Here is a 27,720-nt window from a genome sequence, read left to right as displayed (position 1 = left end):
TCAAGGCCAGGTTGAGCTGCCTGGTCTAGTGAAAGGTGTCGCAGCCCACAGCAGGGGAGGGAGCTAGAACTAGATTATCTTTATCACCTCCAACACAAACCATTCTCTGACTGTTACATAGATTACAAGCACCTTCACAGTCTTAAGGGGAAATAGGTTGGCTTGTGTGTTAGCTAGTTTCCAAAGTTTTTTCAGAACTTGTAAAAATTGTCTGTTTTCTAGACACCTTTCTTACCTAAGCATTGTCTATTTTTATATGTGCTCTAAAAATTTGAAATTTCCTTGGTTTAATATTTGTTTCCTCAAGGGTCTTGTTGATTTTTCTTTATTAGCTGAAACCTTTTAAGTTCTTTCTATAATAAGCTGAGATATGTAACATTTTTACAGTCTGATAAGGAGAGTATTAACTCCTGTGCAGGAAGGAAAAATGTAGGTTTTGGCTAATTGAAGAAAAATTGTCTGTAGAAGTGAATATCCACTAGATTTATTCCTTCAAGTGGAAGAACAATCAGTCACCTCCTGTGTGTGTTTTAAATCTAAAAGTAGAAATTCCACACAGCAGCCATGAACAAGGAAAAAAACCTCATTATCATCACTGTGTTCCATGTACTGTTCCTGTAATGCTGCTTGTGAGAATGTTTCAGTCAAGACAGGCTCTCTTTCCTTCCAGGCTGCTTTGCTTGGTTGTGTGAAGCTTGTTCAATAGGTCAAGAAGAAATTATGGCACCTGAGTAGAATTCAAGTTGACCATTTACCACAAGCTCAGTTAATTTCATCATAGTAAATTGATACTTGCTAGGATTGTTGTCTAAAACGTTAGTTGTATTAGCTGATGCCAGGTCACATTGTGTTTGGCATGCAGTCCCAAAAAATGACAGGTTGTAGCTGGTTGTTGCCACATAGACTGTAGGGACATTATAGGGAAAATTGGGACATGTAGATCTTGTTTTGTAGAATAGGATCTCCAAAGAGTAGCATTCAGGGTGGGCATCCCATCTGAGCAAGATCACAGGAAAAGAAAGATAACTTTTTCTGAACTCTTCACCCTCCTTTAAATGGTTTGCCTTGCCCTGGGCAAATGCCTCTTTCCCTTCTACGGTCTCAGTCTTGGTTTTGTGAGGGGTTTTTTTGGTGATGTTTTTTTGTTTTAGGTGGTTTGTTGTTGTGGGTTTTTTGTTTGTATTTTTGTGGGTTTTGCTTGTTTTTGGGGGTTTTTTTTGTGAGTTTTTTGATTTGGCTGTTTTTGGTTGGTGGTTAGGCTTGGTATTCTTGGAGGTTTCAGGTTTTTTTCTTTATTTTTAAATTACAAAGGAGACAATCTTTTTTCATAAGACATAACCAGAAAGAGGTGCTTCTAGTAGTAACTGTTTATGGGAAGAAGTTTTGATTTTACCCAGGCATGCTTCTACTCTTCTAGAGAAGAACAGAAGAATTTCCTTCCTGTTAAAGAATGAACACATTTTGTCTCTTTGAATTCTGTTGTTGCTTGGCAGTTGGAGTGGGAGTGCTGAGTGAAACCACTTAGCATTTAGGTAAATGCAAACATTAGTTTGCAGAATCATAAACATGGTGAAAACTGCCCTTGAAATAATGAGGAAGAAGCAGCATTTGGGAGCTAGGACTACCAGCTGGCAAGGGCAGGGGCACGAGCACCGGCTGTGCAGAGCCCTTGTGGTGGTGTGTGATCCCTTCTACAAGCACAGCCTGAATCAGCGCCTCAAACAGCTGGGGAGGGAGGCTTGATCTTTCCTTCTGACTCATTGAGTCTCTAATCATTTCATACAAATAGAGCTTCTGAAATAGACACGGAGCTCACTCCCAGGCTGAGGTGCAGTTGAGCAGGGTAGTCATTCTCTTGGAAGATGTGAGGTGCAAGTTTGAATATTTTTGATGCAGCTGAAGGAATTGAATGTAGATTTTTCTGTATCTTGGATACAGAAAATCGCTCAAGTGAGGAAGCTGTTGGGTTTCAGCATTGAGACTTCTTCACTGTCATTCTCTTGCTTAGTCATTCAGGCATTTGAAGATATCCGACCTGATTTGGACCCTGCAGGTATGATGAATCACAGCATATTTTATAGCAGGGAAGTTAGGGCTGCTCTGAAAGCCTAAGGTTATATACCAAAGCAACAATACAGTGATGACAGCAGCTGACTGATTTCTCATGTGGAGCTAGCAGAGTATTAATCAACCTATAGCCTAAGAATAGCAAAAGATAAATAATTTGGTGCATAGGAAGTGATTTAAATCATAACTGCTTTCTCAGTTCTTTCTTCTTGGATCTGTACTCATTACAGAGATACATGCTATTTTTATGTTTCTACATCGTGGAGATTTTAGAGTGTTCTTAGCAAGGTGGACATGATTTTTCTTTACATAGTGTTAGTAGATATAGTGTTTATATAATAGTAATAACTATAAATAATAAAAATAACAAAAGAATATCTTACCTTGTAAGGAAATTTTATGTACAGAAGACCTCTTCCAAAAAAGCCATTTCAATCTCTAGCACCCCACCCAAATAAAGCAGAAACAGCTTAAACCAGTAGGTTGGAAATAGTGTTTAAGTAGATCATCCTGGGGATCCGGAGAGAAGCCTAAGAGCCTTGCAGAGGTTTCAGTAAAGAAGGTGGAACCTGCCTAAGTTGTGGAAGGAAACCTATTCTGTGTGCAAGAATAGAGTGGGTCAGAAGGGTGTAGGGCTCCATGTGTGTTTCATTAATTCTGAAAGCTGAGCAAAGACAACTTACATGATTGGTTGAGTGATAATCCTGTGGATTATTTCTTAACTTTCCAATTTTCGGTACTAAAACAAAAAAGACAACAGGAGCAGTTAAGAAGGGAACTGTGAAAGTTGCATATAATATTTTTTAAATAAATGTAAATATGCATATGAAGAGCTTCAATGTAGTTTTTATTTGTTAGTTGGTATCTAATAGATTTTCTTCTTTCAGTATTGAATGGAGACCATATTCTTAAACCAGTTTATTTTACTCCATCTTTTGTTGGGATAGAGTTTTATGTATGTTTGCTTTGTTAAGTTTAACCATATGGTTGTAGTGTATGGCATGATTTCTTATGCTTCTGTTTATAATTCAGATAAAAACACTCCCTAATGTGAAATTTAACTTTTGAATTGTTTTGAATTCATAAACATCTTAATGTATATTTAAATTGCCTTCTGTGTAAATTTTTAAGCCCACTAATTTGTGTCTTTTTTTTAATAGGCTGTTAAAAATGAAGTGAATGTGCCATGTTTGAAAAATTTTGTGGAGATGCTTTATCAGACTACCTTTGAATTGAGTTCAAGAAAGAAGCACTCACTGGTATTTTAAAGAAATATTTCAACTTCTCAGTTTTGCTCATCTTAGGCTCTTAAGCTAGTACATCATATGAGAAAAAGCTTATCAAGTCATATTAATTTAAATCTTAATGTCTCAGTATAATTAAATTCCCACAATGTATGTGCATTTGTTTAATTTGCTTTGTTTCTTTGTGCAGATGTGTACTCTTATCTCACGTGTGAGATTGTCTTGAAATCAATGCTTCTTTTTGAGTATTTTAGTGGGTTTTAGCAGTTATTTAACCTAATGTCTTTTTGCTAAAAACTTGTATTCAGAGCATCTGCATATATTTAAATTAGGGTTAATTAAAAGATGCAAATGTCAGACAAGACTTTTTCAGTAAAATAGCAGCCTCTTAATACCCCTGCTCTGCTTGGTTCTCTCCTCTCTACATACACCTTGCTTTTCTTTTTCCAGTATTTTTTTATGTCTTATTTTTGCAGTATGTGGTTATTTTTAATGACCGTGGCAGCCATGTTTCAAGTTGTTTCACTTCACTTTCCTGAAAATATAGAGCTAATTTTTGTATTTCAGTTGGCATATTCAGTAAATGCAAGTGAATTTAAAATGTTTTATTTTCACTTTCATGTTATGGACAAACTTTACTTTCTAGTATTCTGCACATAAAAAGCATATATCATTGTATTGCTTAAACTCCTTATGTAAGAATAACAAAGTGGTTGATATTAGTATTCAAAATGTCATTTTTAAATGAAGTTAGAAATGTTGTATCAAGAGTACTATTTACCTACTCATCCTTTAGTTTTGGTTTGTAACAAGAAAAGCTGCAGTCAGATTTGGTACTAATCACCATTATGTGTTAAAGTATATGGTGCTTAATCAAATCTTGTCTTACTAAAGCAAAGCTAAATCATACTCTGCATATTCATAGTTTTAAATCAAATTATATTGTGGTTCATTCCTCACTAAAAGTAGATCTTAAGTAGAAGTGGCATTTCTGACAACTTAAAGTCTGTCTCAGTTTTTCTGAGTTGATGATTTTCCTGAATTTTCTTGGAGGTGGTTCACCTGCCCAGCATGTAGGACTACATGAATTGAGTCTTGTGGTTGCAGGGAAGGCATGAACACTGTATGAAGGGTCAGCCTGCTCTCAGCCCTTGTGTGCAGTCAGGCCTTGCTGGGGTATGAGCTTCATCTTGGTCCCACTGCCCCAGTCTGACACCTTGAGCTCTTCCAGCACCCAGGAGCTTACCCGGGGCACTGTGCCTGGCACGAGGGTCCAGTGCAGGGGAGAGGCTGCCATGCAGTGCCAAAACTGTGAGAGTGAGGGGCAACAACCAACTTTGTCTCATTCTCAATGTACAACACTTAGGAGGTCTGCAAAGAGCAATTTGATCAATTCTTTTTCCCCCCCTACTCATAGGCTTTGTATCCATTGATCACCTGCCTGTTGTGTGTCAGTCAGAAACAGTTTTTTTTAAATAACTGGCACGTTTTCCTGCAGAACTGTTTGTCACATCTAAAGGTAAGAATCCTTTTTAATTAAGGAACTGTTGTGAATCACTAGCGTTTATTACGATATGTTCTCAGCATTGTTGTGCCAAATAAACAATGAATAATATTTGGCTGTTTAAAAGGACACTGAAATATTTTTCTAAAAAGAAGTTAAATATTTTGAGTCTCTGTATTAAACCTGGTAATAAGTTTTTGTGATGCTGTGTCATATTGGAAATAAGTGTAGTCCCCAAGGGGATTATAATTTGTATTGGGTAAAATCTGCAGAAGTGTCTGCTAGTAAGGGCTATTCATGCCGGAGAAAATACAAACTTTATTCTTTACGTGCAAATTGTATGTGAGAAAATAAGTGACTTGTCTGTTCTTTGAAGTAGAATGTATAGGAAGTGCAAACTTTCTATCTCTTTGCCACTTACTGAAGGAATAGAAAATGAACTGTGAGAGCAGAAAATATGTTTTATCTACAGCCTGTGATACATATTAAAAAAAAAAAATTACAGTGTCCCTTTAACGTGTGCCTTCTGTTGATATCATTGTAACCATCAATTGGTTGATAAAGACATCAAGATACTTACAAATCAGTCACTTTCTTGTAGTTATTGTACATGTTCTTCCCTTGATTATGAATAACATAATTCATGATTTTGCCTAATGTGTTGATTCTGAAAATGTTAATAAATTCTTTGATCCTCCTTCACAACAATGATTCTGGTTAGCTGTGAGTGACAGTTATGGAGCTTATTCGTAAAATACATAAACCAGCACGATGTCCAAAGGAAAACGGTTTAGCTGCTTGGATTGTTTTGAAGGGTCATTTTGTTCTTACAACATCTTTCATGCCTTTCTGTTGCTTGTTGGGTTCTGTATATTTTTCATCTAACATTATTGCAGTTCTTTTGCAATATTTGCCTTGATTTTTGTTGTGTGGTTTATTTTGCTTATGGAGGCTGCTTGTGCTTTTGTTTTTAAGCTTTTAAAAAACTCCTTACACTCTTGGAGTTGCCTTTTTCTGGCATAATATCCATTGCTGGTAATGGATGTATTAAAATTATAAATGCCAGCGAGTTTAACTGGTAGTTGCTGAGCATGCATTTTATATTTTACTTAGATTTGTTAACCACTAACAGCTTAACACATTTACTGTAAGGCTCTATTCAGCAGAAATTCCACATATGAATTTCTGCAATTCAGAATTTGCAGTGTTATGATGCTATGCCATCAGTGAGTTCTTTAGGATGTTTATCGCTTGGTTTAATTTGGCACACCAAATATTATCAAGTTCTTTGGGTGCCTACCTTGTTCAGAAACTTTGTTGAGCTTAATCTTGAAAAATACACCCCCACTGTCCTCATGTGTCTTATGAATTAATGTGTTCCTTTGTTTCTGAAGCTAATTAAATGCATGCACTCTGTAATAAGTAATCTCATTAATTTATAAATCTGAATTTCACAGCAGTTTAGTCTTTCAGATCCTCCCTCCCCCATTTTATTTACTGATTTTCTAATGACTAAAATAATTTTATTTGGAGTTACTTAAATATGTAAAATAAGAAATTCCGAATCCATTGCCTCTAGTGTCTTTGTTATTAATAAAGTAATTTCAAGTGTTACTAGGAGATATTAGAGCACTAATAGGATTCATCTACCCCTTCTGTACTTGTTGAAATTAACAAATTAGGAATTGAAATAATGTTAACACTTGGAGTCTGTCACAGGGATATTCTGTGAAGAGTACAGGCATGCTAGCAAGTCACCAAGAGGTAATGCAGATCATGGATTCATGGTGCTCTCTGTATTCCCAGGTGGCTGCCCAGTGCAAGCTCTCAGCCATGAACACCGTGTTGCACTTTGGTGACTGAAAAAAGCCATTTCCAATTTGCCATGGTGTGAAAGCTCACACCTTTGCAGTGGCCCCACAGCACCTGATGCAGTTTGTTCATACTCTGCCTTCCCTTCTAGTGCTACATTAAATTTGATAATGCTGCTGAGAGTTCTCTGAATCCTCAGCCTGGCAGTATTTTTGGTCTTTGTAAACTCTCTGTGCTGGGTTTCAGGGCACATTGCCTTTAGTTATCCTCAAAGCAGGCTTAGTGTGTGGGGAGAACATCCCAGCCTTGCTGAAAGGAAGAAACCTAGTGGTTTGGACCAATGCAAATAGCACATCAGTGAGTTGTAAGAGTCAGTTTAGACCAGGAGTGTACGAAAGGGTTAGTTTTCTTCTGGTGTATGTATAGCTGGCTTTGTCCCACAAAGCTGTTGGGATGCTGTTTCAGCCCTGAGCCCAGCAGTTTTTTTAAACACTGTAGTGTAGACAACATTCTGAATTTGTTCAGCAGTCAGTAACGCTGGTCAGTATTTTAAAACACTTTGCTTACTTGTTTTGACTAGTATTTACACAGACTAATTCTAGCAAGTTTGTCAGAAAGTTGATAAATTCTTGGATGAATCTGAGTTGTGGTATCTTTGCTACCTCTTCTGGAGAGAGGAAGGAACTTTTCAAAAAGCTGTAGAAATGGGAGAGAACAGTGTCTGTCATTCTGCACCACTGTTGGCTGGAAAAAGAGTTGTTTTTTTTTTCTCACAGTTTACCCATAGTGTCTGTTACCACAAAACCTTGAAAGTTGAAGGAATGTTTTCTGCCACTATAGCAAACCCTTTATTTCTACTGAATAGAGTCCTTGCTAGACAGCTATCTGTTGGTTTTGAGCTTTTTTTCATCTAACATGCATGTGCCTTCCATTCTCATGTTTGTTATGTTTTGCTGTCTCACATTGCTTTATTTAGATGCCATCTAACAACAGTATCAGAAAACAAATAGAAACACTGCAGGTGAGTTAATATGTTGTTGTAACTCAGTGAAATGTTGCTTTGTCTCATGTAAATACTTTCGTTTTGGGGTTTTTTATGTTATTTGTTGTATTTTGTGCTTTGCTTTCTTTGTAAAATTGCTGTTAGTACTGGTAAGAAACAACAGGACTAAGAATGGCTAATGTTTCATAGATCTTTTTCTCTTGCCAGGGAGTAAAGTAGAAAGATCAGAAAATTGTCTAATACCAATTTTTTTTTCCTTGGGGGTGAAAATGTGGCTTTGTGAGATTGATTATTAATATCACAGCTAATTTCCCTGAACAGCAGTGCATGTTTCCACTGGAAATAACTACCTGTTCAGATGTATGGGTTTTCTGTTACTTCATTTCAAAAAGTGTCTTGCATGTGAGCAAACTGAAAACATTTTCACAATACAAAAATGTGAAACTGATTTACTGTAACAACTTGCAGTGCACTAACTTGAAAGACTTTTACACTGTTGGTTTTGCAGGTTTTAAAAAGTAGAAATTGTTTTAGTTCAGAACAGAAGAAAAGTTTAACATCAGTATTAAAAAGTACTTTCTTCAGTAAGTGACTACATTTGACTAACATGGAAAAAATGCTATTTTGTTTCTTGCCATCATTGAAATTTGTTTCATTGACTCATTTTAATGTGTCATGTAAAACCACCATAATTTGCTCTTACGTTTTTTTGGTTTTGTAACAGATATTGTTCCCAGCAACTTTTTTCATGGTCTGCTGATACCATAATTTCTGTTAAAAGTTTTAGGATTTTAAATAAAACTAAGTTTAAAAACACCCATATAGAGTACTTTAAAATCTGACAGACATCATCTGAAAAAAAGACTAAAGTTCAGCCAGGTTGTTGAATTACATAGCCATCTATTCCTTATTCTAGTTGCTCTAATGTCTAGGAGAAAATAAATACTGATATCTTAACACCAGGTGTATATGAAGTATGCTGTAATTCAGACCCCAAAAGCAGTTTTTTTCTAGCATATTTGCTTAGGTCTTCATTATAGGAAGTGATAATAAAAATTTTCAATGCTTAAAATAATAAAAGTACTGCAGGATTTATTTTGTAACTCTTTATAAAAGGTGAATGCCTCTTTATGTGCTCCTTTTTTTTTTTTTACAACAGGCAAACTTTGTCATAACTACTCAGAAGTAGTTCCGTTGGATGATATACCTAACAGATGGAACATAGCTTACACCTTGTTAAAATATCCGCTACCTCTGCCTTTTTTATATTAGATGATTGAAAGCCAACAATAATTTTTTTCTTTACTTGTGGACCTGTAAATTCAGTTCCCCTGTAGAATATCAGAAATTAGAAAATTGAGGCATTACTCAGTTCCAGATGCATTTCATACAGACTTTGATAACAGATTTGATTTCATACAGACTTGTAACCAATGAATCCCCCAGCCTGCTTTAACAATCAGTAATTGTTGGCTTGTAAATTAAATACAATGAGTAATATATTGTGGGGTTTTTGCTTTTCAATCTGATTAGAATCAAAGCTATCACAGTCTCACCCACTGCTACAGTTACGTTTGCTTCTTCCTCATAGTAGCATGGCAGGTAAATTAACTGAACAGTGAGACATTTATCAGTGTGAATAACCAGGGTCAGGTGTAACTTCTTACTGGATAGATTTTGTCCAGATCACTTTCCTAAATGTACCCACTGCCTAGTTAACAGGTGCTACTTGTAGGTGATGGCAGCACACATTGATGTGTGAAGGGAGAGTAGAACAGCATTATTACTGATGTAAACTGATATTCTGGTAGTCAGTTTTGTGTGTTACTTGTTTGTACTACTTTGAAGTACCACTGCTGCCACTGTGATTCTGTGATAGCTTTTCTTAAAATAAGATGCTGCCAAAACCAGTAGTCTGGACCCACCTATGTTAAAGCCAGCACAATTACTCTCCTTTGTCTAGTCTTTTACACAGACATGGACATGAAGCTATTTTGATCAGCTTACAGGTGCAAGTTGGACTTTCTTACTGCTAGAATTAATGTATAGGGAGCATTGAGGTTGTGGGGGAGAGAACCACAAATGAGACCATCTTTTTTTGAACAATATGGTTTTAGTTCCACTTACACCCTTTGTGAATTTGCACTCCATTTGTCCTGGAAGGACAAAGCCATCTGCTACTCTGACTCACTGGCTTGTGGCACAAAATATGAAATTAATTATGTTCAAGTCATCATATAGATATGTTTTGAAACAGAGACTTCACTGGAGATGAAGTTGTGGTTTTGGGGTTCTTTGTTTTTGCTTTTTTGTTGGTTTTGTTTGGGTTTGTTAGTTTGAATTGAGATAACATCTAAAAAGTTGACGACTGGAAATCATTTATGATATTCAGAAGTTTATACTTATGGCCAAGTCCAGGAATCTTACTGGACACTTCTACATTGTAAGTACTCCAAGAATCCCTATTTGGAAAGGAGGTTTCTGGAGCTAGTACAAAGAGTGTTAGTTACTTACTGGTTTACACAGTTCAGGAGCTCGGAGGAGCTCATAGTAGTAGCAGCTTCAAGACAAAAGTCATTCTGCAGTCAGTCCATAATGTAAACTGAATTGTGCTGCTGGATTTTATATTAATTCAAGAAATGGTAGCATAGTTGTTGCAATAAAAATGCATTGAAAGTGGACAAGCGCTAATACAGTCTGCAGGAAGTGTCTGCATTGTGTGAAGCCACACCCAGAGATGCATCCTTGTGTGTCTGCCCTGTTTTGTATTTTCTTCTGCACCTGCTACTGTCTGCTGTCACAGACTGAGTGATGGAATGAGACCTTGTGCCTGATCCAAAGCAGCTACTCCAAAGTTTTAGACAAACTATAAATTAGTTTGCTATGAAGTAGGTATTTGTTACCAATGGCTTTCTGAGAAAAGTTCTTGAAAGCAATATACTCTTGGTGTGTTCTTCTCAAGAGGAATATCTGATTTTTAGTTACTGCTCTGCCCTCAGAGTTAGAGATGTGTAAAATGAGCTGGAATTACTAGTTAAAAATTTAGGGGAGTATTGGAAATATGCAATACAGGCTTGTTTTTATGAAAAAATATCAAAAACTTGTAGCCAGTGTTAAACCCATCTGCTTTCATTGTTAAAAAATTATTTTCAAAAGTAAATAAATATTATAATAGAATTTTGTCAGTGTCTCACAGGCAGCAATAACTGTATTTCTAAATTTATTTTACAGAATAAAGATCCCAAAATGTCCCGAGTTGCACTGGAATCTTTGTATAGGTTATTGTGGGTTTATGTTATTAGAATTAAATGTGAAAGCAACACTGTAACTCAAAGGTAAGTTCATTATGGAAAGTATTTCAAACTACTGATGATGGAGATTTTATTCCTAGTGATATCAGAAGAGATCTTGAAGCCCGCTGGGGGATGGTTTAGTCTAGTAAACAGAGGACCGAACATTTTGTCTTAATAGAGAAAACCAAAAGCCCCTGAGTACTTTGAGGGAAAGAAGGAATAGAGTCTAGAATGATCTTTGCAGGGATAGAGGAAGACAGAGAGATAAACAGGAATTCTATTGAAGTTAAAAGACACTAATGGTGACAGAACAAATCGGGTATGAAGTGTCCATCACTGAGTATAGACTGGAAATGAAAAGGTTTTCTGTGTAATTGTGTATAATGATAATTTGGAATAGGCATTCAGATTTTGCCCCTCCTCCTGACTATTAGTAACTGGTTTAAAACAGGATATTTTTCCGTTCATGGAGGAACCCATGATCCTATTGCCTGTGATAGCTGGGACTGTGCTTCCTGTATGAGGTCCTGCCTGTCATAGGTTTCTGCATTACTTCATAGTAGCCCCCCACACACACTGCCAGATTTGAACTGTAACATCTATACTGTTACAAGGAGCTATTTTTAAAAGACCTTTTTATTTCTTTTTGTTTCTAAATTCTTGTAGCCGTCTCATGAGCATTGTATCAGCACTTTTCCCAAAAGGATCACGTAGTGTGGTCCCACGAGACACACCTCTGAATATATTTGTGAAGATTATTCAGTTCATTGCTCAGGTAAGAATACATCTAGGCAGAGCTATAATAGTAGGATCAACATTATTTGGAAGAAATGTAAATTTAAGGTTCGTTTTTGAAATGTTTGCACTGAATTAGTGGTCTTGTACCTTGAGTAGAATTTCTCCAAATATGTGTAACAAATGAAAGAATTCATTCTCTTTCTAGCTGTGGCAAAACTATTTTTTATAAATCTTCAAAAACTGCAGTGTGCCACCATTATGATGATTAGTATTTACATTTGTGTTGCACTGTTGGGGACTGTGTGTATATATATTTTTATAGTACTCTAATATAGTTACTGTTTCCATTATGATATTTTTATGGGTCAAAGCATTAGAACAGTAGTATTTACTTATATTTAGCCTGGAGACTGGCTTCTGTAGACAGAAATAGTATGCAATGAATGTAGTAGTGTATAGTTGGCATTGCATTATGATTTATATTATTTTTGGTGCTTCTCTTGTCCTAATATCAAAATGCAAGATACAGTCTCACAAGATAAACTGTTATTAATCTTTGCCTTATGAATTAGAGACATCTTTTCCTGTCTTAGAAATAGCTTGTCTGTGCTTCAGCTTCCAAAACTCTTTGCTTTTGGTCATACATGGGTGAGGCAGGATACACTACTCATCACTGTTTATATTTTTTTGTATTTGTATTGTAATACTTTCTTATTCCTTAGGGCTTCTCTTTATCCCAATTTCTTGTTTTCTGTAACAGCTCATCTTATTTGTAGGAATGCATTTGATCTGAGAATTGAATTGAATCATGAATTGCCTGGGAATTTTCTCAGGAGAAATGGTTCAACCATATCAGGGGATGAGCTGTGTTGAACTGTACTAGATTTAAAAAAAAAAATAAATAAAAGTTGCAAGCATAGGGAGGAAAAAAGAAATATTTTCTAAACTTTTTTCTTTTAACCTTTAATACATGATACCCAGTAGCTGTGCAAAGCCAAGAAATTATGCATATTAACAGAAAAGAGATGATCATACTAATCTCTATTTTCCTTTATAGGAACGTTTGGATTTTGCAATGAAAGAAATAATATTTGATCTTCTTAGTGTTGGAAAATCACCTAAAACCTTCACTATTAATCCAGAGGTAATAAAAGCTCATTACTTGCATGCCATGAGAACAGGGCATTGGGGGATTTTTGGGAGGAAGTGGTTAACTGTGTTTGGGCCAGGTTAAAAGCAGATTAATGAGTATCTGAAGGAGTGTTCTGCCAACACTAAAGAAGTAATGGTTGTTGTGCACAGTTACTGTTTGATTTTAGATGAGCAAACCAGCAGCAGTTCTACAGTTAAAACTCATTTCAACAATAACTTCAGGAAGTATTTTTTTTTGTTACAGTGTAACTGTAAAGCATTTTTTCAGGAAAGTCTTACCTAGCTCTTCAAGACCCAGTCTAACTGATGGGATGTTTTAGCAATGTCTGTCTTCAGTGTGTTGCTCTAGAGGTTCATATCAAGTCCTTGAGTGCTCAGTACTATAAAATATTCTGTATCTTAGCCTGGGCCAAGTCATTTCACTTGAATCAGAGTGTGCAGCGGCACAGAAAGCTAAAACGTTATTCTTGTTACTTTCATGACCCTAATAGGTAAACATTTAAATAAGGTCTGTCCTACTGGTACTGTATTGCTGTCTGTTTAAAAGAGAGGAAAAATGCAATTTGTATTTTGTCTCTGTGTTACTTCAATATTGTAATTTCTTCTGTTTTCTCTTTTGGTTTTTGTCCCTTTTTTGTTCTTGAAGAGGATGAATATTGGCCTCAGAGTCTTCCTTGTCATAGCAGATAGCTTGCAGCAAAAAGATGGTGAACCACCAATGCCAACAACAGGAGTTGTTCTTCCTTCAGGAAATACTCTACGCGTGAAGAAAATTTTTCTTAATAAAACATTGACAGATGAGGAAGCAAAAGTTATAGGTATGTTGTATTCTTTTGTAAGTTGGCATTTCAATATGTATGTATACTCAATTATTCTCGAGCAGTACATTAGTGTAACTTTATTTATGTATTTATTTTAATTGTTAGCAAGAATTGCTTTGATTCGTTGAAGGGCTGTTAGACAATATTGACCGTCTGGTGCCTCAGACTAAATATATGTCTTTTCTTGAAGTGTTTTGCATTGCAAAATAAGCACAAAGAAGCCTGAGTGCAGTTAGTGTGGTAAATAGCATGGCAAGGTTTTTTTCCCCTTGATGTCACTCTGAAATGTCCCAAATATCTCAGAGTTGAGTGGAGTAAGATAATCTTTGTCCCTGTGCCCTGTTGATCTTCTGTGAATGAGGTAGTCATCTTCAAAGGACTATTTCAACATGTTAAATTTAAACTAGAACTAAAAAGCTTGGAATTGAGAAAACAAAGAAGTAACTAATGGCTACTTCATTGCTTTTGTTTTTTTTCTGGAGAAAACTTGTACTTTTGTATAATATATTTATAGATATATATTTCATGTATACGTGTGGGGTTTTTGACACCTAAAGTATGTATTTTTGTGTCATCTCTGCAATAAGAAATTTGTCCTAAGCTGAATAAATGGCAGATATTTTAATAAAAATATGAAAAAGGTGATGTAATTCTTTGACTTTTCAGGAATGTCTATATACTATCCTCAAGTCAGAAAAGCACTGGATAGCATTCTTAGGCATTTGGACAAAGAAGTTGGAAGGCCCATGTGCATGACTAGTGTGCAGATGTCCAATAAAGAACCAGAAGACATGATCACGTATGTACTGAATTGCAGCATTTTCTCTGTCACAGTAGCATCACATTATTTTTATGCTCTAATCTTGCAGTTGCAATCATTAATGTGTTACAGTCGTGGGTTTTTTACTGGACTATTATGTGAATGTTAATTTCATTAATTATTGATAAAAATGTTTGTTACCTCTTTAGTTGTGGCCTGAAATCCAAAATACATTTCTAGTATACTGAAGTAGATTTTCCTGTTTCTTTGTTGGTTATATACTGTATTTGTAGGGGTGAGAGGAAACCTAAGATAGATTTGTTCAGAACTTGCATTGCTGCTATCCCAAGACTGATTCCAGATGGCATGAGTAGGACTGACCTCATTGAATTGCTTGCAAGGTAAGAGAAATGGAATTGTGCTCTTAGTAGATGTTCTTTTCTGAATGCCGTGTGTGCACGATTGTCAGTGCACTCACTCACTATGCTGTGTGAGTCACTGCATGCAGACTCTGTCCTTGCTGCTCCTGCCAACCTTCTGCAGTTGGTCAGGTTTTAGTGGCCACAGTCGCAGGAGGTAAATTTTATTCTGCAGACCTTGCACTTATATTTAGAGAGGGTATTTTGAGAAGTAGGAATTTATTTCTATTGCTTTGGTTTTTTGAGCTTGTTTTATCTTTTTGTTAGTATTATACTTTTTTTTTCCTTTCTTTTTCTTTCTGTTGCCAATACTATATATTTTCATGAAGTCATTCTTGTTTGACATTACCAAAATTTGAGACAGGCACCTGGGGGAAACCATTATTTTTCTCTACTAATCCTGCTTTGTTTCTCCATTTTTCTGTGGTCTAGCACTACCCATATCCTTCCATCTCTTATCTCAGTTTAAATTGAATGATTGTACCTTATCAGTACTGATAAATAGTTGAGAAGATTTTTTTTTTTATTTTTAATGTGAGAATAGTCTGGCACAGAAATACAGGACAGCTTATAGCTTTGAAATTATAAATCCATTTTCATATAATATGTTGAGTTACATATATAAAAAGTCAGTAATAATGTAAGAGAATAAGATTTTTGTAGCACTGTTTCTTCAGTGTTTAAAATAATACAAAAGACACAAAAGTATTAAGTAATAATACAATAGTGGAGTAGGTGTCTTCTACCATACCAGGCTTAGACAGTGTTTTAAGTATATATGCAAAGAATTTTTTGGTAAATTTTTTCTCATATCCAAAGTAAATCTTCTTTAACTGCAAAACTAATGTGTCATTTTCAATTTTAATTTGAAGAAAATACATCACCGGGTTCTGGTCTTCTGAGCTCTAAGGTGGTTGCTCAGATGCATGCAAAGATGTACCTTTGTTAAACACTTGCTGATCTCTCTTGAACACAGTTTATTTGTATTAAGTTTTGTGAAACCTGGCATTATTTTGGTGTAGAAATGCCTTCTGTTATTAGCCAGTTTCAGGTTTATTCAGTGCAGAAAATGAGTCTGTGTGCAACTGTTCTACATTGTACAGTAAGGAAGGAAGAGTAAACACCAAAGTTTAAATGATAAAGGCCGGTTAAGAGTCTATCTGGGGTGATGATATCAATATTTTTTCTAAACAGGCTGACAATTCATATGGATGAAGAACTTCGTGCCTTGGCTTTCAATACACTCCAAGCGTTAATGCTTGATTTTCCAGATTGGCGGGAAGATGTTCTTTCAGGATTTGTATATTTTATTGTGCGTGAAGTGACTGACATCCATCCAACGCTTCTTGACAATGCAGTAAAAATGTTAGTGCAGCTCATAAATCAGTGGAAACAAGCAGCCCAAATGCATAATAAAACCCAAGATTCTCAGGTATATCTATATAAGGTCCTTTGCTGTTAAAACAAACTTGGAATCTACATACAAACTTAGTAGTGGGCTTTACTGGTTTTGTTAAGTAATAAAAATTCAGCTAAATTTCTTACAGTGCTTGAAGACTTTTAGATCTCTTCTTTTAAATCAGTATTTTTTATCAAAACAAAACTAGTCGCAAATTATTAAGTATTACCTAAACACTAATTCATGACCACATTTTGCTTACATTGTAGGTCATCATGTGTAACTGGAAATATGCTGGAGTTATTGAACAGTAGAACTAAACCCACTGTTTTTTACTAGCCAGTAGAAAGGGTTTAAATAATTTAGTATCATAATCTTTTACAGAAGAGTATTGCTTGAGGTTTTTCTTAATTTTGCTCTCATTGCATCATCTTGTGAGAAAGTGAAATAAAGATGTTCTTGTGCTATTTGTTTGGACTAAATTCAGAGAGGTAATAAAAAATGAAATGACTAATATGTTATTCTCATAATGCAAAATTTGACTAGTGGCCAAAAATCTAAATATTTTATGATTAAACCTGCCATCGCCAATAATGGAACTGTATCTTAGTTGTATGGAACTGTATCTTAGTTGTGTTCATTTTTTCTAACTTCTGTGATGTTTTTCTTAGCGCGGTGTATCCAATGGGGCTGCCCATACCCTTCCCCTGGAGAGGACCCTTTATTCCAGTGTGTTTCATGTGGTGGAAGGCTTTGCTTTGGTCATCCTTTGCAGCACAAGGCCTGCCACCAGGCGATTGGCTGTCAGCGTTCTCAGAGAAATAAGGGCCTTGTTCACGCTTCTAGAAATTTCAAAGGTAAGAGTTGATGACCCATTCCTAGGCTGCCTGGTGAAAATGCTTTTATTTTGACATTTTTTGAGCTGGGTACACTTTGTGTTTTGTAGAGTGATGATGAGTTGGCTATAGATGTAATGGACAGACTAAGTGCTACTATCCTGGAGAGTTTCATACATCTCACGGGGGCTGACCAGGTAGGACAGTTTTTATGTAAAGTTGTTTGTAAGATGGGGTAATTCTGCAAAGCTATCCCAAATAAATAGCATATATTTCAAATGATAGTGTCACCATGTTCATGCTAATTTTATCAGCAATTCATCACCACAAACAAAAAGGCAAAAATCTGAGGAATGTTGTGAGGCTGACACCACCACTGTGAACTTTCTGACTGATAGTGTGTTGTTATCACCACCCTATAAACACTAAGAGCTGTGTCTTTATCTGTTTTTTCTCATCTTGCTCACAGACTGCAATTTCTTAAAAGCAAAGGGCACTGTTTTTTTCTGCAGTAATATAGAGTAATAACAGTCAATGTGCCCTTTATCCATTATGGAAGCTGTAACAGCTGTTAGGGAATAACAGCCGACTTCCATACTTATGTATTTATCATAAACTCCAAAGTATCAAGGAAACTTCTGATTTTAGGATTAGGAGACAAGTTGGAATTCAGTTGTAAGGCTTTTAGAATGCAAATCTTTTGGAAGAATTAAATCATTATGCATGAAAGGGTCTATTTCCTAATACCACTTTGTTCACAGACAACGTGTTTCTATAGCTGTTCACATTAAGAACTTCTGCAAAAAGCCCCATAAATTATGTTTTTATCTGTTCCAGTTATGATTTTGACATTGATCCATTATTAGATATATAACAAAAGAGATTGTTGCCTAAAATACATGGATATTAAATATTGTCTCATTGTCTTTTCTGTGCACACAGACTACTTTATTGTACTGCCCCAGTTCAATAGATTTACAAACGCTGGCTGACTGGAATTCCTCCCCAATCAGCCACCAGTTTGATGTGGTCAGTCCCTCACATATTTGGATATTTGCACATGTGACTCAAGGCCAAGATCCGTGGATTATAAGCCTCTCAAGTTTCATGAAGCAGGAAAATCTTCCAAAACACTGCCCAACGGCTGTAAGCTATGCTTGGACGTTTGCTTATACAAGACTTCAACTGCTGTCTCCACAAGTGGATATCAAGTATGTTGATTTCTAAAGTAAATACAGGATATTATATTGAGTATTCTTTCAAGATTTATCATCATTGTAGTGTCATTATTGTTTCAGTGAGGTAACATAAATTCTTGATATTATCTGTGGATTTAAATCAGCTTTATGTAATGGAAATAAAGTAGATTTATCTGCATAAAATATCCTCTGTGGTAAACATTAATTAATTAATGCCTTTGGCCATATTGTTGTTCAGCAGATTTGAATATAAAAGCATGCATTATTGAAGTGCAAGTCTGCTCTGAATAACTTATTCAGAACTTACTATGTTAACAGTTTACAAAGCAATGGCATATGCATAAATGAAAAATAAATTCAGTAGAAAACTAAAGTAAAATGTGGTAAGCTTTGTTTACTGTACTGAGCACTTCTCTTTCTCTTTTTTAATAGCAGCCCTATCAATGCAAAGAAAGTAAATACTACTACAAGCAGTGACTCCTATATTGGGCTCTGGAGAAACTACCTGATTCTTTGCTGCAGTGCAGCATCTTCTTCAAACTCCTCCACTTCCACAGGCTCTGTGAGATGTTCCCCTCCTGAGACGCTGGCGTCTACCCCAGACAGTGGTTATAGCATTGATTCAAGAGTAGGTTCTGCTAATGCTTACTGTAAATTAGTCTACATCTTATTGGAAATAGAAACACCAGAGGTGTTATAATAACTATCGTGACAAGAAACTGGTATCATTTGTCTGAAAATATTTTTAGGACACATTTGTTTTTCATTTTTAAAAAATATTGTTCTAGTTCACTTTACCCAATCTGTGCTTCGTGTGTTTTTAAAGCAAATCTAGTCACGTAATGAAAACATTTACCCAGTCACAAAGTCTTATCTAGCAGTAATAAGGAAATACTTCGCTGTAAAAGGGGTGGTTTTGCTGTCATTAGACTTCTGTAGTTCTGAGCAAATAGCCTCTCAGTTCCATAACTGAAACAGGGACCAATTCAGGCATGATGTATCTTGTTACATTTTCCCAATCGCAGATACTTTTCTGTCTGCCTTGCTTCATATCATCTGCAGATTATGGTGTTTTCCCTCTTTACTTCTTTTTGTTCATCTCCTTTTCGGCTTCCTGTAAAAGGTCCAGTAGACACAAAGAAAATTCATGGACTATGCAGCAGATTTTTGTCAGAAGCAGCCTGTTCCACTTACTTGTTACCAAGATACTTTCCCTAAGTCTGAGAAGCTGTAGACTGAAAGCTTTGTTCTCTTTGAGAACCACTTGGGAGTGTAAGGAGGAGACACCAGAAATCTACTTCTTCCCCAGGGAAGGCAGATCCATTAACATGCAAAGCATCTGTGTATCATGTTGTGTAATTCATTGTCATCTGACTATGAAAATTCAGTAATGCAAGAAATAGTTAATACTACTTTACCATTTCAGAAAATCTTTTCCTTGTCAAAGATAAATTTCACTTTTATGATTTTGAGTCACTGGTCCAGTGTGAGAAGACTGAAATTACAGTAGATGTTTTCATGTCACCACCTTGTGGTAACTCTTCATTGTGTTTTATTCTGGTTTTCTTTTTAGATTATTGGCATTCCATCCCCTTCCTCCCTGTTTAAGCACATAGTTCCAATGATGCGCTCTGAGAGCATGGAAATTACAGAATCTCTTGTCCTGGGACTTGGCAGGACCAACCCAGGAGCTTTTAGGTAACTGTTGTGTATCACCTGTTTCTATGCTGGTTTGTTACAAAGCTGGGGAATTGGAGCTCATTTTTTCTTTTTTTTTTTTTTTTCTTTTCTTTTTTTTTTTTCTTTTTTTTTTTCTTTTTTTTCCCTCTTTTTTTTCTTTTTTTTTTTTAAGAATTTTTAAAAAGCTGCGACAACTGATTTTCATTGTCTTTTCTAGCATTTGGAGTCATGATAGAGATGGTTAGAGATTGTAAGAATTTTATGTATAGGTCATGCCTGCATAAAGACAAATAAGTTAGTAGAAAGAATAAACAGCCTATTGTATTAAAAGCTTTCCTTATCTGAAAGAACAGATTATATGAACTAATAACATTTGAAATGTTAATTAGAATCAAGTTTGTAGGAGGTGGTAAACTCTATTTATTGGTATTGCCAATTGCTCTTTATGAGGGTAAGTGAAGAGAGAAAACATCTGAGGGCAAGAAAACCTCCTGGGAAGGCCATCAGATGTTCTCTGACAGCAGCCAATCTCTTATTATGAGAGTTATAAAGTTGTTATAAAGCAACCAACTCTGCTTCTGCAGAAGGAACCAGGGATTGCTAATACTGTTTGTTTTGAAAAAGATGATGCTTCTCTCCAGTCACTTGTGTCCCGTATTATCACAGATAAAAAGCCAATATTGAAACTAATTGTTGTGTTCTGGTTTTTATCCCTTGATAATCTTATAATTTTATATAATACCTGACTTTATTTGCTACCAGGAATATAGCAAGACTTTGTGCCATGATCCCAAAGAGCTGCTTAACAGCTCTTAAGTCTAGAAAAAGCTAGAAAATGCAGAGATAATTTTACCACAAATCCTCGATTTCTGAATTAGAAACAACTCATCCATCAAGTTAAAAAAAAAAAAAAAAAAGATCTGATCCTCATCAGTTTTATGATGTCTATATTCAGAATGTTTTTTTTTTCTATGACCAGCTTTTTTCTCTGTCCAGTGCATGTACTCACACCAGATGCTAGCTGTAACCCACCCTTCACCATTGCTGCTCTGTACTGATTTGGTGTTCAGCTTTTGTGGTTTTAGGCACTGTTCCTCCCCACTTGTTATGTTTACTCAGGAACTTTTTCCATTATAGATTATATATATGGGCAATCCACGTAAATTTCTTGGAATAGTATTTTTGTTTTGTGTAACCGATCGTATGAACTCTTCTAGGTATCTCTTGATCTCCGTTGTAAGCTGATCTTTTACTGTATTTTAGCACAAAAAAGTTGCTTCCAAATTATTTTCTGTGTTTTCTATGTTTGAAAGAAAATATAGAGCAGTGTCTTAATGCTTACATGCTTAATTTTGTTGTAAATGAGTACACCACTAAAGTTTGTGCAGCATTCCAATCACCTAGACCAATTCTCTGAAGGAGAAACTTTGCATGAGGCATCAGAGGAGTCAGTAATTTACCATGAAAACTTGAAGTGGTTTATGCTTTTGATATATCTCAGTTGCAGCACCATAGGAAGTAGAAGAATGTGTCCACTCCAACAAATCTGCAGGCAGTAGTTACTATATTAAGAAACATGAAAGTAAACCAAATGTATTTTTACATTAGTACTTTGTCTGAATACTTCCATACTACTGATCTCCTTTCCCTGCCTCCTTTTTGAAGTCATAGGAGAATCTTAGTATGGCAGAAGGAACCGAGTAGTAATAAGGACTATGGAGCTTCGGAATAAATGGGGAATGTAAACACAGAGTCAAAAACTGTTTCAGTTTTCAAACAGATTGGTCTGACTTATGTCAGTGTCTTGTTACTGGACTTAAAGAAACAATATTAACAGCTGAATGCATCATAACAGCTGAAAGGGCGTTGTATGATAAGCTGCCAACATCTTTCCCCCCCCCCCCCAAATGATACCTGTTTGCACTGTATGGCCTTGTTAAAGCTCCTTAATATGGAAATAAATAAAAATCATCTGTGATAGAAATAAGCCATAATACTTGGAGAATGCAAATTTAGGGATAATTGTTTAGACAATTATTTAATAATCTGCTTTAAATTAGGCAAATAACTTTCTAGGAAACGTCTCTTTTAAAAGCTATAGGTAAAAAAGGAAAACCTGAGGGTGTTTTAACTTGTCTTGTAACACTAGTTCATGAGAAACGTCTTTCAGTTGAGAAGTTAATTTAATGTTTGTTTTTATCCTTTTAATTATTTTAATTCAGGGAACTAATAGAAGAATTACATCCTATAATTAAGGAAGCACTTGAAAGAAGGCCAGAGGTAATTAAATAATTTGCATTATACTCAGTACCGTTTTAACTGCCTTTTCACAAAGAGGAAGCGTTAGTTATTTTTCTTTAATTTGTGCATGTAAAAAGAGTCAATGTAACAGGTGAAATGTTGCTTTCTAAAATAATTGTGTTTACATTAGAAGAAGTCTTCTCTGAGCTTTGTTATTCCTGTATAAGAGATTTTGTTTCAAATGATGAAAAAATAATGTAACCTTTTCCACATTTTTTTAATTTCTTTAACCTAATCATAGTTTTACACAGTTGTTACTTTGTTATATCATGAGTGACAATCCCACAGTTAGTGGTACCTATGACATAGAATTGAGTTTCACTGTCTGCCAACTTCATTAGAGTGTGGTGGCGGTGGTTTTTAGTGAAAAAGGTTGTAAACTCGCCTGACCGTTCTAGTGAAAATGATGGAAAAGAACAGCACTTCTGTTTCAAAATTTTACTGTACTGTACTGTAGTGTGTTGTGTCAGGCTTGCATACAAATTGGAGAATCGTAGAATACTTTGGGTTGTAAGGGACCTTTAAAGGTCACCTAGTCCACCCACCCTGAAATGAGCAGGAGCATCTTTAGCTACATCAGGTTTCTCAGAGCCCCATCAGCCCTGACCTTGAATGTTTCCACTGATGGGGCATCTCTCACCTCTGTGGGCAACCTGTTCCAGAGTTTCACCACCTTCATCGTAAAAAGTGTCTTTTTTCTATTTAGTCTGAATCTACCCGCTTTTAGTTTAAAACCATTGCCCCTTGTATCACAACAGGCCCTGCTAAAATGTTTGTCCCCATCGTTCTTGCAAGCCCCTTTTAAGCACTGAAAGGTCACAATGAAGTCTCCCTGGACCCTTCTCTTCTCCAGGCTGAATGGCCCTAGCTCTTGCAGCTTCTCTTCACAGGAGAGGTGCTCCAGCCCTCTTGATCATTTTTGCAGCCCTCTTCTGGACCCACTCCAATATGCCCATGTCCTTCCTGTGCTTCTGGACCCCAGAAAGCAGTACTCCAGGAGGGGTCTCACGACACTGGAGCAGAGACACAGCATCACCTCTCTCAAAATATGTAGGAAGACTGCCTTTTGCACTTCATTGTTTTATATGTTGCAGTTAGTGACAAGGACTGGTAACAACCATGATCTGGATAATACATGTAATAGCAAAGCTGGTATATCTCAGAGCTGCAGCAGGGAAGACATTTGTTCATTATCTGGTTTACTAAACTTTTTAATAATTTTGGTAACTTACCTTGAATGGTTGACACCTCTGATAACAGATGCCAGATGTAGTACAGATATAATAACGCTTTTATGTTCTACCCTGGTTTTCTACTTAGTTTTTCCTCTGCTTCATTTAATTTTGTGTTTCCTCTGATGGACAGAACATGAAACGGCGCAGGCGTCGAGACATTTTACGAGTTCAACTAGTACGAATATTTGAACTGTTGGCAGATGCTGGTGTCATTAGTCACAGGTAGGGGCAGCGTGGATGAGAAGTTGTCGATCACTGATATACTTGTGACAGTATAACGAGCATGCAAAATTCATTAGTGAGTTTCAGTATACCACTTAATAAATAGACGTGGGTTTATAAAACTCAGAATTTTGCTGGCTTTCTAATCCATCTCGCTCCCGTGTTCTTTGTCACTGTGTTCTATGTTTTATTTAAAATGTTACTATTCCCCAGGACATTACTTTGAACAGGCAGTATATCATGGTCACTCTTGTTTGTGTGTGCTCAAACATCGCACCAGTTGTGCAAATCGTAACTATTCTGTGGTAATTCAGGGACTTCTTCCTTACCTGGAGTGCTGGTGCTAGTCAGCACATCCTATGCAGAGAAGGCTACTGCTCATTAATGTTGGACTTTTGAAGGATGGAGAATGTTTACTTGGTTATTGAGAGTTTTTCCTCAGTTTACCCTACTTGTGTAGGGACACTTTGAAAGAAGCAGTTTTGGCATATGTTTTACAAAAGTCCCTACGAAATTTTTTCCTATGCATGTGGAATTGTGTAAGAGCAAGTAGGCGAGGAGATGGTTATCCCCCTCCTCCCACTCTGTTCAACAATGATACTTGGACATCTGTTTGTCAGCCTTAACAATATAACCCATGTGAAATTATCAATCTTCAAGTATTATTTCAGAATGTTACCTCAGAAGCATTGCTGAAATGTCTATCAGCATGCTGATATTTTAGACTACTATTAAAATCATACTTTCCCTTATCTTTTAAGGTTCTCATTAGGGGAGGGGTAAGGTACTTTGTGTTTGGGGATTTTAATTATTATTTTTAACACTTGTCCCTGATATAGGAACTGGTTCTGTGGAAGAATGAGTGACTTCAGTTAATTAGGTTTGATTCTTAGTTTGCTTTCACTGGAGTGTTTTATTTTAATACTGAAGTAGAAGCTGGATGAAGAAATTACTTTGAATTAAGTATTTGCAGTGATAAGGGTGTAGGGATTTTTAAAGATTAAAAAAATAAGAATAATTTTTAAACATTGTATGTAATTACCGTTCTCTTTGATTTTCTAAATTTATTTATTTGTTCAGTGCAAGTGGTGGCCTTGATAATGAAACACATTCCCTCAACAACACTTTACTTGAGTATGTTGATCTAACAAGACAACTCCTAGAAGCAGAAAATGAGAAGGATTCTGATACATTGAAAGATATCCGATGCCATTTTAGTGCCTTAGTGGCAAATATCATACAAAATGTTCCAGGTATGTAAAAATGTAACTTCTGATTACTGTATTTAGTATGCAGTACATTTTAAAACAAACAAAACCAACCAAACAGAAACTAAACAAAAAAGCACTTTTTATCTGCTTTCAGAATACTTTTATAAAAATAATTTATGACATCAGTTTGAGTATAACTTTAGCAGTATGAGGGTTAAGAGAGATTATTGGTACTTGTTGATTGTTGATTGTCTATGTATTTGAGTTCTGTGGACTAATAAATAGCTTATTCTTGTACACTACTGGCATTAAACAGGACTATAGTAAACTTACATCCAGGCATTATGGTGTTAAAATAATAGTGGGTCTTTACATGGACCCTTTTGTATTCACAGTTTGGGTCTTTTTCCTTTTGTATTCATAGTTTGGGTCTGTTTGTGTTACATGCTTTATATTAAAGAATTACAAGAGTGTGTATAACTGTGGGCTTTTCTTACAGTACACCAGAGAAGAAGTGTCTTTCCTCAGCAGAGTCTACGCCACAGTCTATTTATGCTGTTCAGTCATTGGGCAGGTCCTTTTAGTATCATGTTTACTCCCCTGGACAGATACAGTGATAGAAACATGCGAATAAACAGACACCAATACTGTGCATTAAAGGTATTTTAACACTTTTGAATTGTGTAAATAGATTGTTATGTCAACATGATGCAAATTTCACGGTTGGGCTTTTTAGGTGTGGTTTTCATATCCATGTTTTAGTGTCTTTTTATTCGTTCTGCTTACTTGTGTATTTATGACAGTTCAGCTTTTCCCATACTGTAATTATTGCACTTGCTATAGAAATTTCTTACAATTACCACTGAATGTACACCTCCTGTGACTTTAGTTCTTATTTACTTAAGGTAAAGGCTTTCATCTAAATGCACATTAGCAATGAAACTGGTGTATTAACTCTTCAATAAATCAGCATTTTAGCATTGACCCTTCATTGTATTTGGAAGTTGAGAAAAACAGGCTTTAATAATTTCTTGAATAAGTTGTTAAACTTTTTTTATTACCCTGGGTCTTCCTCTCTTAACATGTTAGAATTTAGTTACCTGATATTTTAATGGACTGAGTAAGAGCAACTTCCTGTATCTGAGTTATTAAAATGTGTTTTTCAATTGCTTTCCAAAGGCTATGTCTGCGGTACTTTGTTGTGGCCCTGTTGCAGACAATGTTGGGCTTTCATCTGATGGCTATTTATACAAATGGCTGGATAATATTCTGGATTCTCAAGATAAAAAGGTAACACAGGCAATGTCAACATCACTTTGCAACTATTAGTGCCTTCAAACACATGTTTTAGTGAGTTTGCAGACAGATCTGCCTAAATGCTCTACTTAAGTTCAAAGCTGTTTTAGTAGCACAGGGTTTTGCACTGTCCTTCATGTGTATTCACCCTGCTGAGGAAGGTGGTCCCTAATCACAGTCTAAGAGCAGAGAAAGAGAATGGAAGAGGAAAGGACAAGAGGTGAAGAAGCACTGTATATTCTCTATTAACTGATCATCCATGCTAAGTTGTAGTAATAAGTCAGGTGTTCCACAAATTTAAAGGAGATGAGATTTTGAACGTGAACTCTTGTAAGACTGTGGAGCCCCTTAGGGTCTTTCGGAGTTAGTAAGCTGAAGCTTTTCATCTAAATAGTAAGGCAAGCTTCAAAGGTAGGATCTCTATTGCCCTGTAATGCTAGGACTGCATAAAAATATAGTTCCTGTGGGCTGCTTTGATTCCATGGAAGGTGCAAGTCTTCATGCAGATCTATCCCTTGTATCGCACTGAAATTCCTGGATGTGTTTAAGTGCTTCTCTGTATCTAGTGCTTTCAGAGCAGTGTTTCAGTGCAAAATGTAAAAATGGTAAATAGCTCAAACTAGCCTTCGAACTGAAGGGAAAAAATGTCAGTGGAGCTCTAGGTATTTGTATCAATAATTTATGGCTGTGTGCAAGTTGAACAGTAAACAGTGTGATAGAATTACCTGTTTTTGCTTTAGGCTATGGTGTCATTGGTTTTGGATGGAACAGATTTTATGTTCCCAATGGTTTCAGGTTTCTTAAATATTTCTTTTCCTATTTTATGCCATTTTGTAAGTTGGTCTTTTTTTCTCTATTTTTAAATATATATTTACTCTTCCCTAGGTTCACCAGCTAGGCTGCGAGGCAGTCATGCTGCTCTTGGAACTCAATCCTGACCAGAGTAACCTCATGTACTGGGCCGTTGACCGATGTTACACAGGTTCCAAGCGGGTAGCAGCTGGCTGCTTTAAAGCCATAGCCAGTGTGTTCCAAAACAGGTACTACAGCATTTTTCAAACCTTTAAAACTTCCATTTTCAGAGTGTACTTTCATGTAGAACTCTTTTTTTTGCTTCCGTAGAGAGAAAAGATCACCGCTGTTTGTGTGTGTGTGTGTAACTAGAGAAACTTCTCAAAACGTTCTTCTGTCCTCTATCATATCCTTGTAAAATAAACTTAAATAAATACAAATCTTTGAAAACAAATGTAATTTTACTTTTTTTTGTATTTGCCATTTTTTTCCTAGGGATTACCAGTGTGATACAGTGACCCTCCTGAATCTGATACTATTTAAAGCAGCTGATTCTACTAGGGCTATCTACGAAGTTGCTATGCAACTATTGCAGGTTTGTAAGCTAATTCTGATTATTATTTATTTCTTTTAAAGTAAGAATTGTCCTATATATTAAAAAAAATCTGGGTTTTTTCAGTAATGAAATACAATGGGTTTTTTTTCTTCTCTATTTTAGTACATAGTTAAACCAGAT

At 35.9% G+C, this 27,720-nt stretch overlaps 1 protein-coding gene across 9 annotated transcripts in view; it reads left to right on the top strand.

The window, feature by feature from the left end:
* FRYL (FRY like transcription coactivator) overlaps positions 1-27,720 on the top strand; it is a 162,217-nt gene that overhangs the window by 81,158 nt on the left and 53,339 nt on the right. For 6 of the 9 annotated variants that reach the window (XM_066185715.1, XM_066185716.1, XM_066185711.1 and 3 more), the window contains 22 exons: positions 3,228-3,326; positions 4,729-4,830; positions 7,604-7,648; positions 10,862-10,965; positions 11,590-11,698; positions 12,719-12,805; positions 13,460-13,631; positions 14,301-14,433; positions 14,688-14,795; positions 16,008-16,245; positions 16,884-17,069; positions 17,159-17,245; positions 17,991-18,259; positions 18,680-18,875; positions 19,821-19,945; positions 22,150-22,207; positions 23,594-23,685; positions 24,766-24,938; positions 25,396-25,556; positions 26,076-26,186; positions 27,078-27,232; positions 27,480-27,579. In XM_066185715.1, the coding sequence (XP_066041812.1) occupies positions 3,228-3,326; positions 4,729-4,830; positions 7,604-7,648; positions 10,862-10,965; positions 11,590-11,698; positions 12,719-12,805; positions 13,460-13,631; positions 14,301-14,433; positions 14,688-14,795; positions 16,008-16,245; positions 16,884-17,069; positions 17,159-17,245; positions 17,991-18,259; positions 18,680-18,875; positions 19,821-19,945; positions 22,150-22,207; positions 23,594-23,685; positions 24,766-24,938; positions 25,396-25,556; positions 26,076-26,186; positions 27,078-27,232; positions 27,480-27,579 (2,910 nt within the window). The remainder of the gene's footprint in view (positions 1-3,227; positions 3,327-4,728; positions 4,831-7,603; positions 7,649-10,861; positions 10,966-11,589; positions 11,699-12,718; positions 12,806-13,459; positions 13,632-14,300; positions 14,434-14,687; positions 14,796-16,007; positions 16,246-16,883; positions 17,070-17,158; positions 17,246-17,990; positions 18,260-18,679; positions 18,876-19,820; positions 19,946-22,149; positions 22,208-23,593; positions 23,686-24,765; positions 24,939-25,395; positions 25,557-26,075; positions 26,187-27,077; positions 27,233-27,479; positions 27,580-27,720) is intronic. The other 3 variants (XM_066185719.1, XM_066185714.1, XM_066185713.1) reach the window with 1 other exon arrangement.

The sequence above is a fragment of the Chamaea fasciata genome, unplaced genomic scaffold, assembly GCF_029207755.1.
Source record: "Chamaea fasciata isolate MVZ Bird 193981 ecotype frontalis unplaced genomic scaffold, bChaFas1.0.hap1 SCAF_6, whole genome shotgun sequence".
In the NCBI taxonomy this organism is placed as follows: domain Eukaryota; kingdom Metazoa; phylum Chordata; class Aves; order Passeriformes; family Sylviidae; genus Chamaea; species Chamaea fasciata.
The sequence above is the reverse complement of the archived record's forward strand: the minus strand, read 5'-3'. Positions and strand labels throughout refer to the sequence as shown.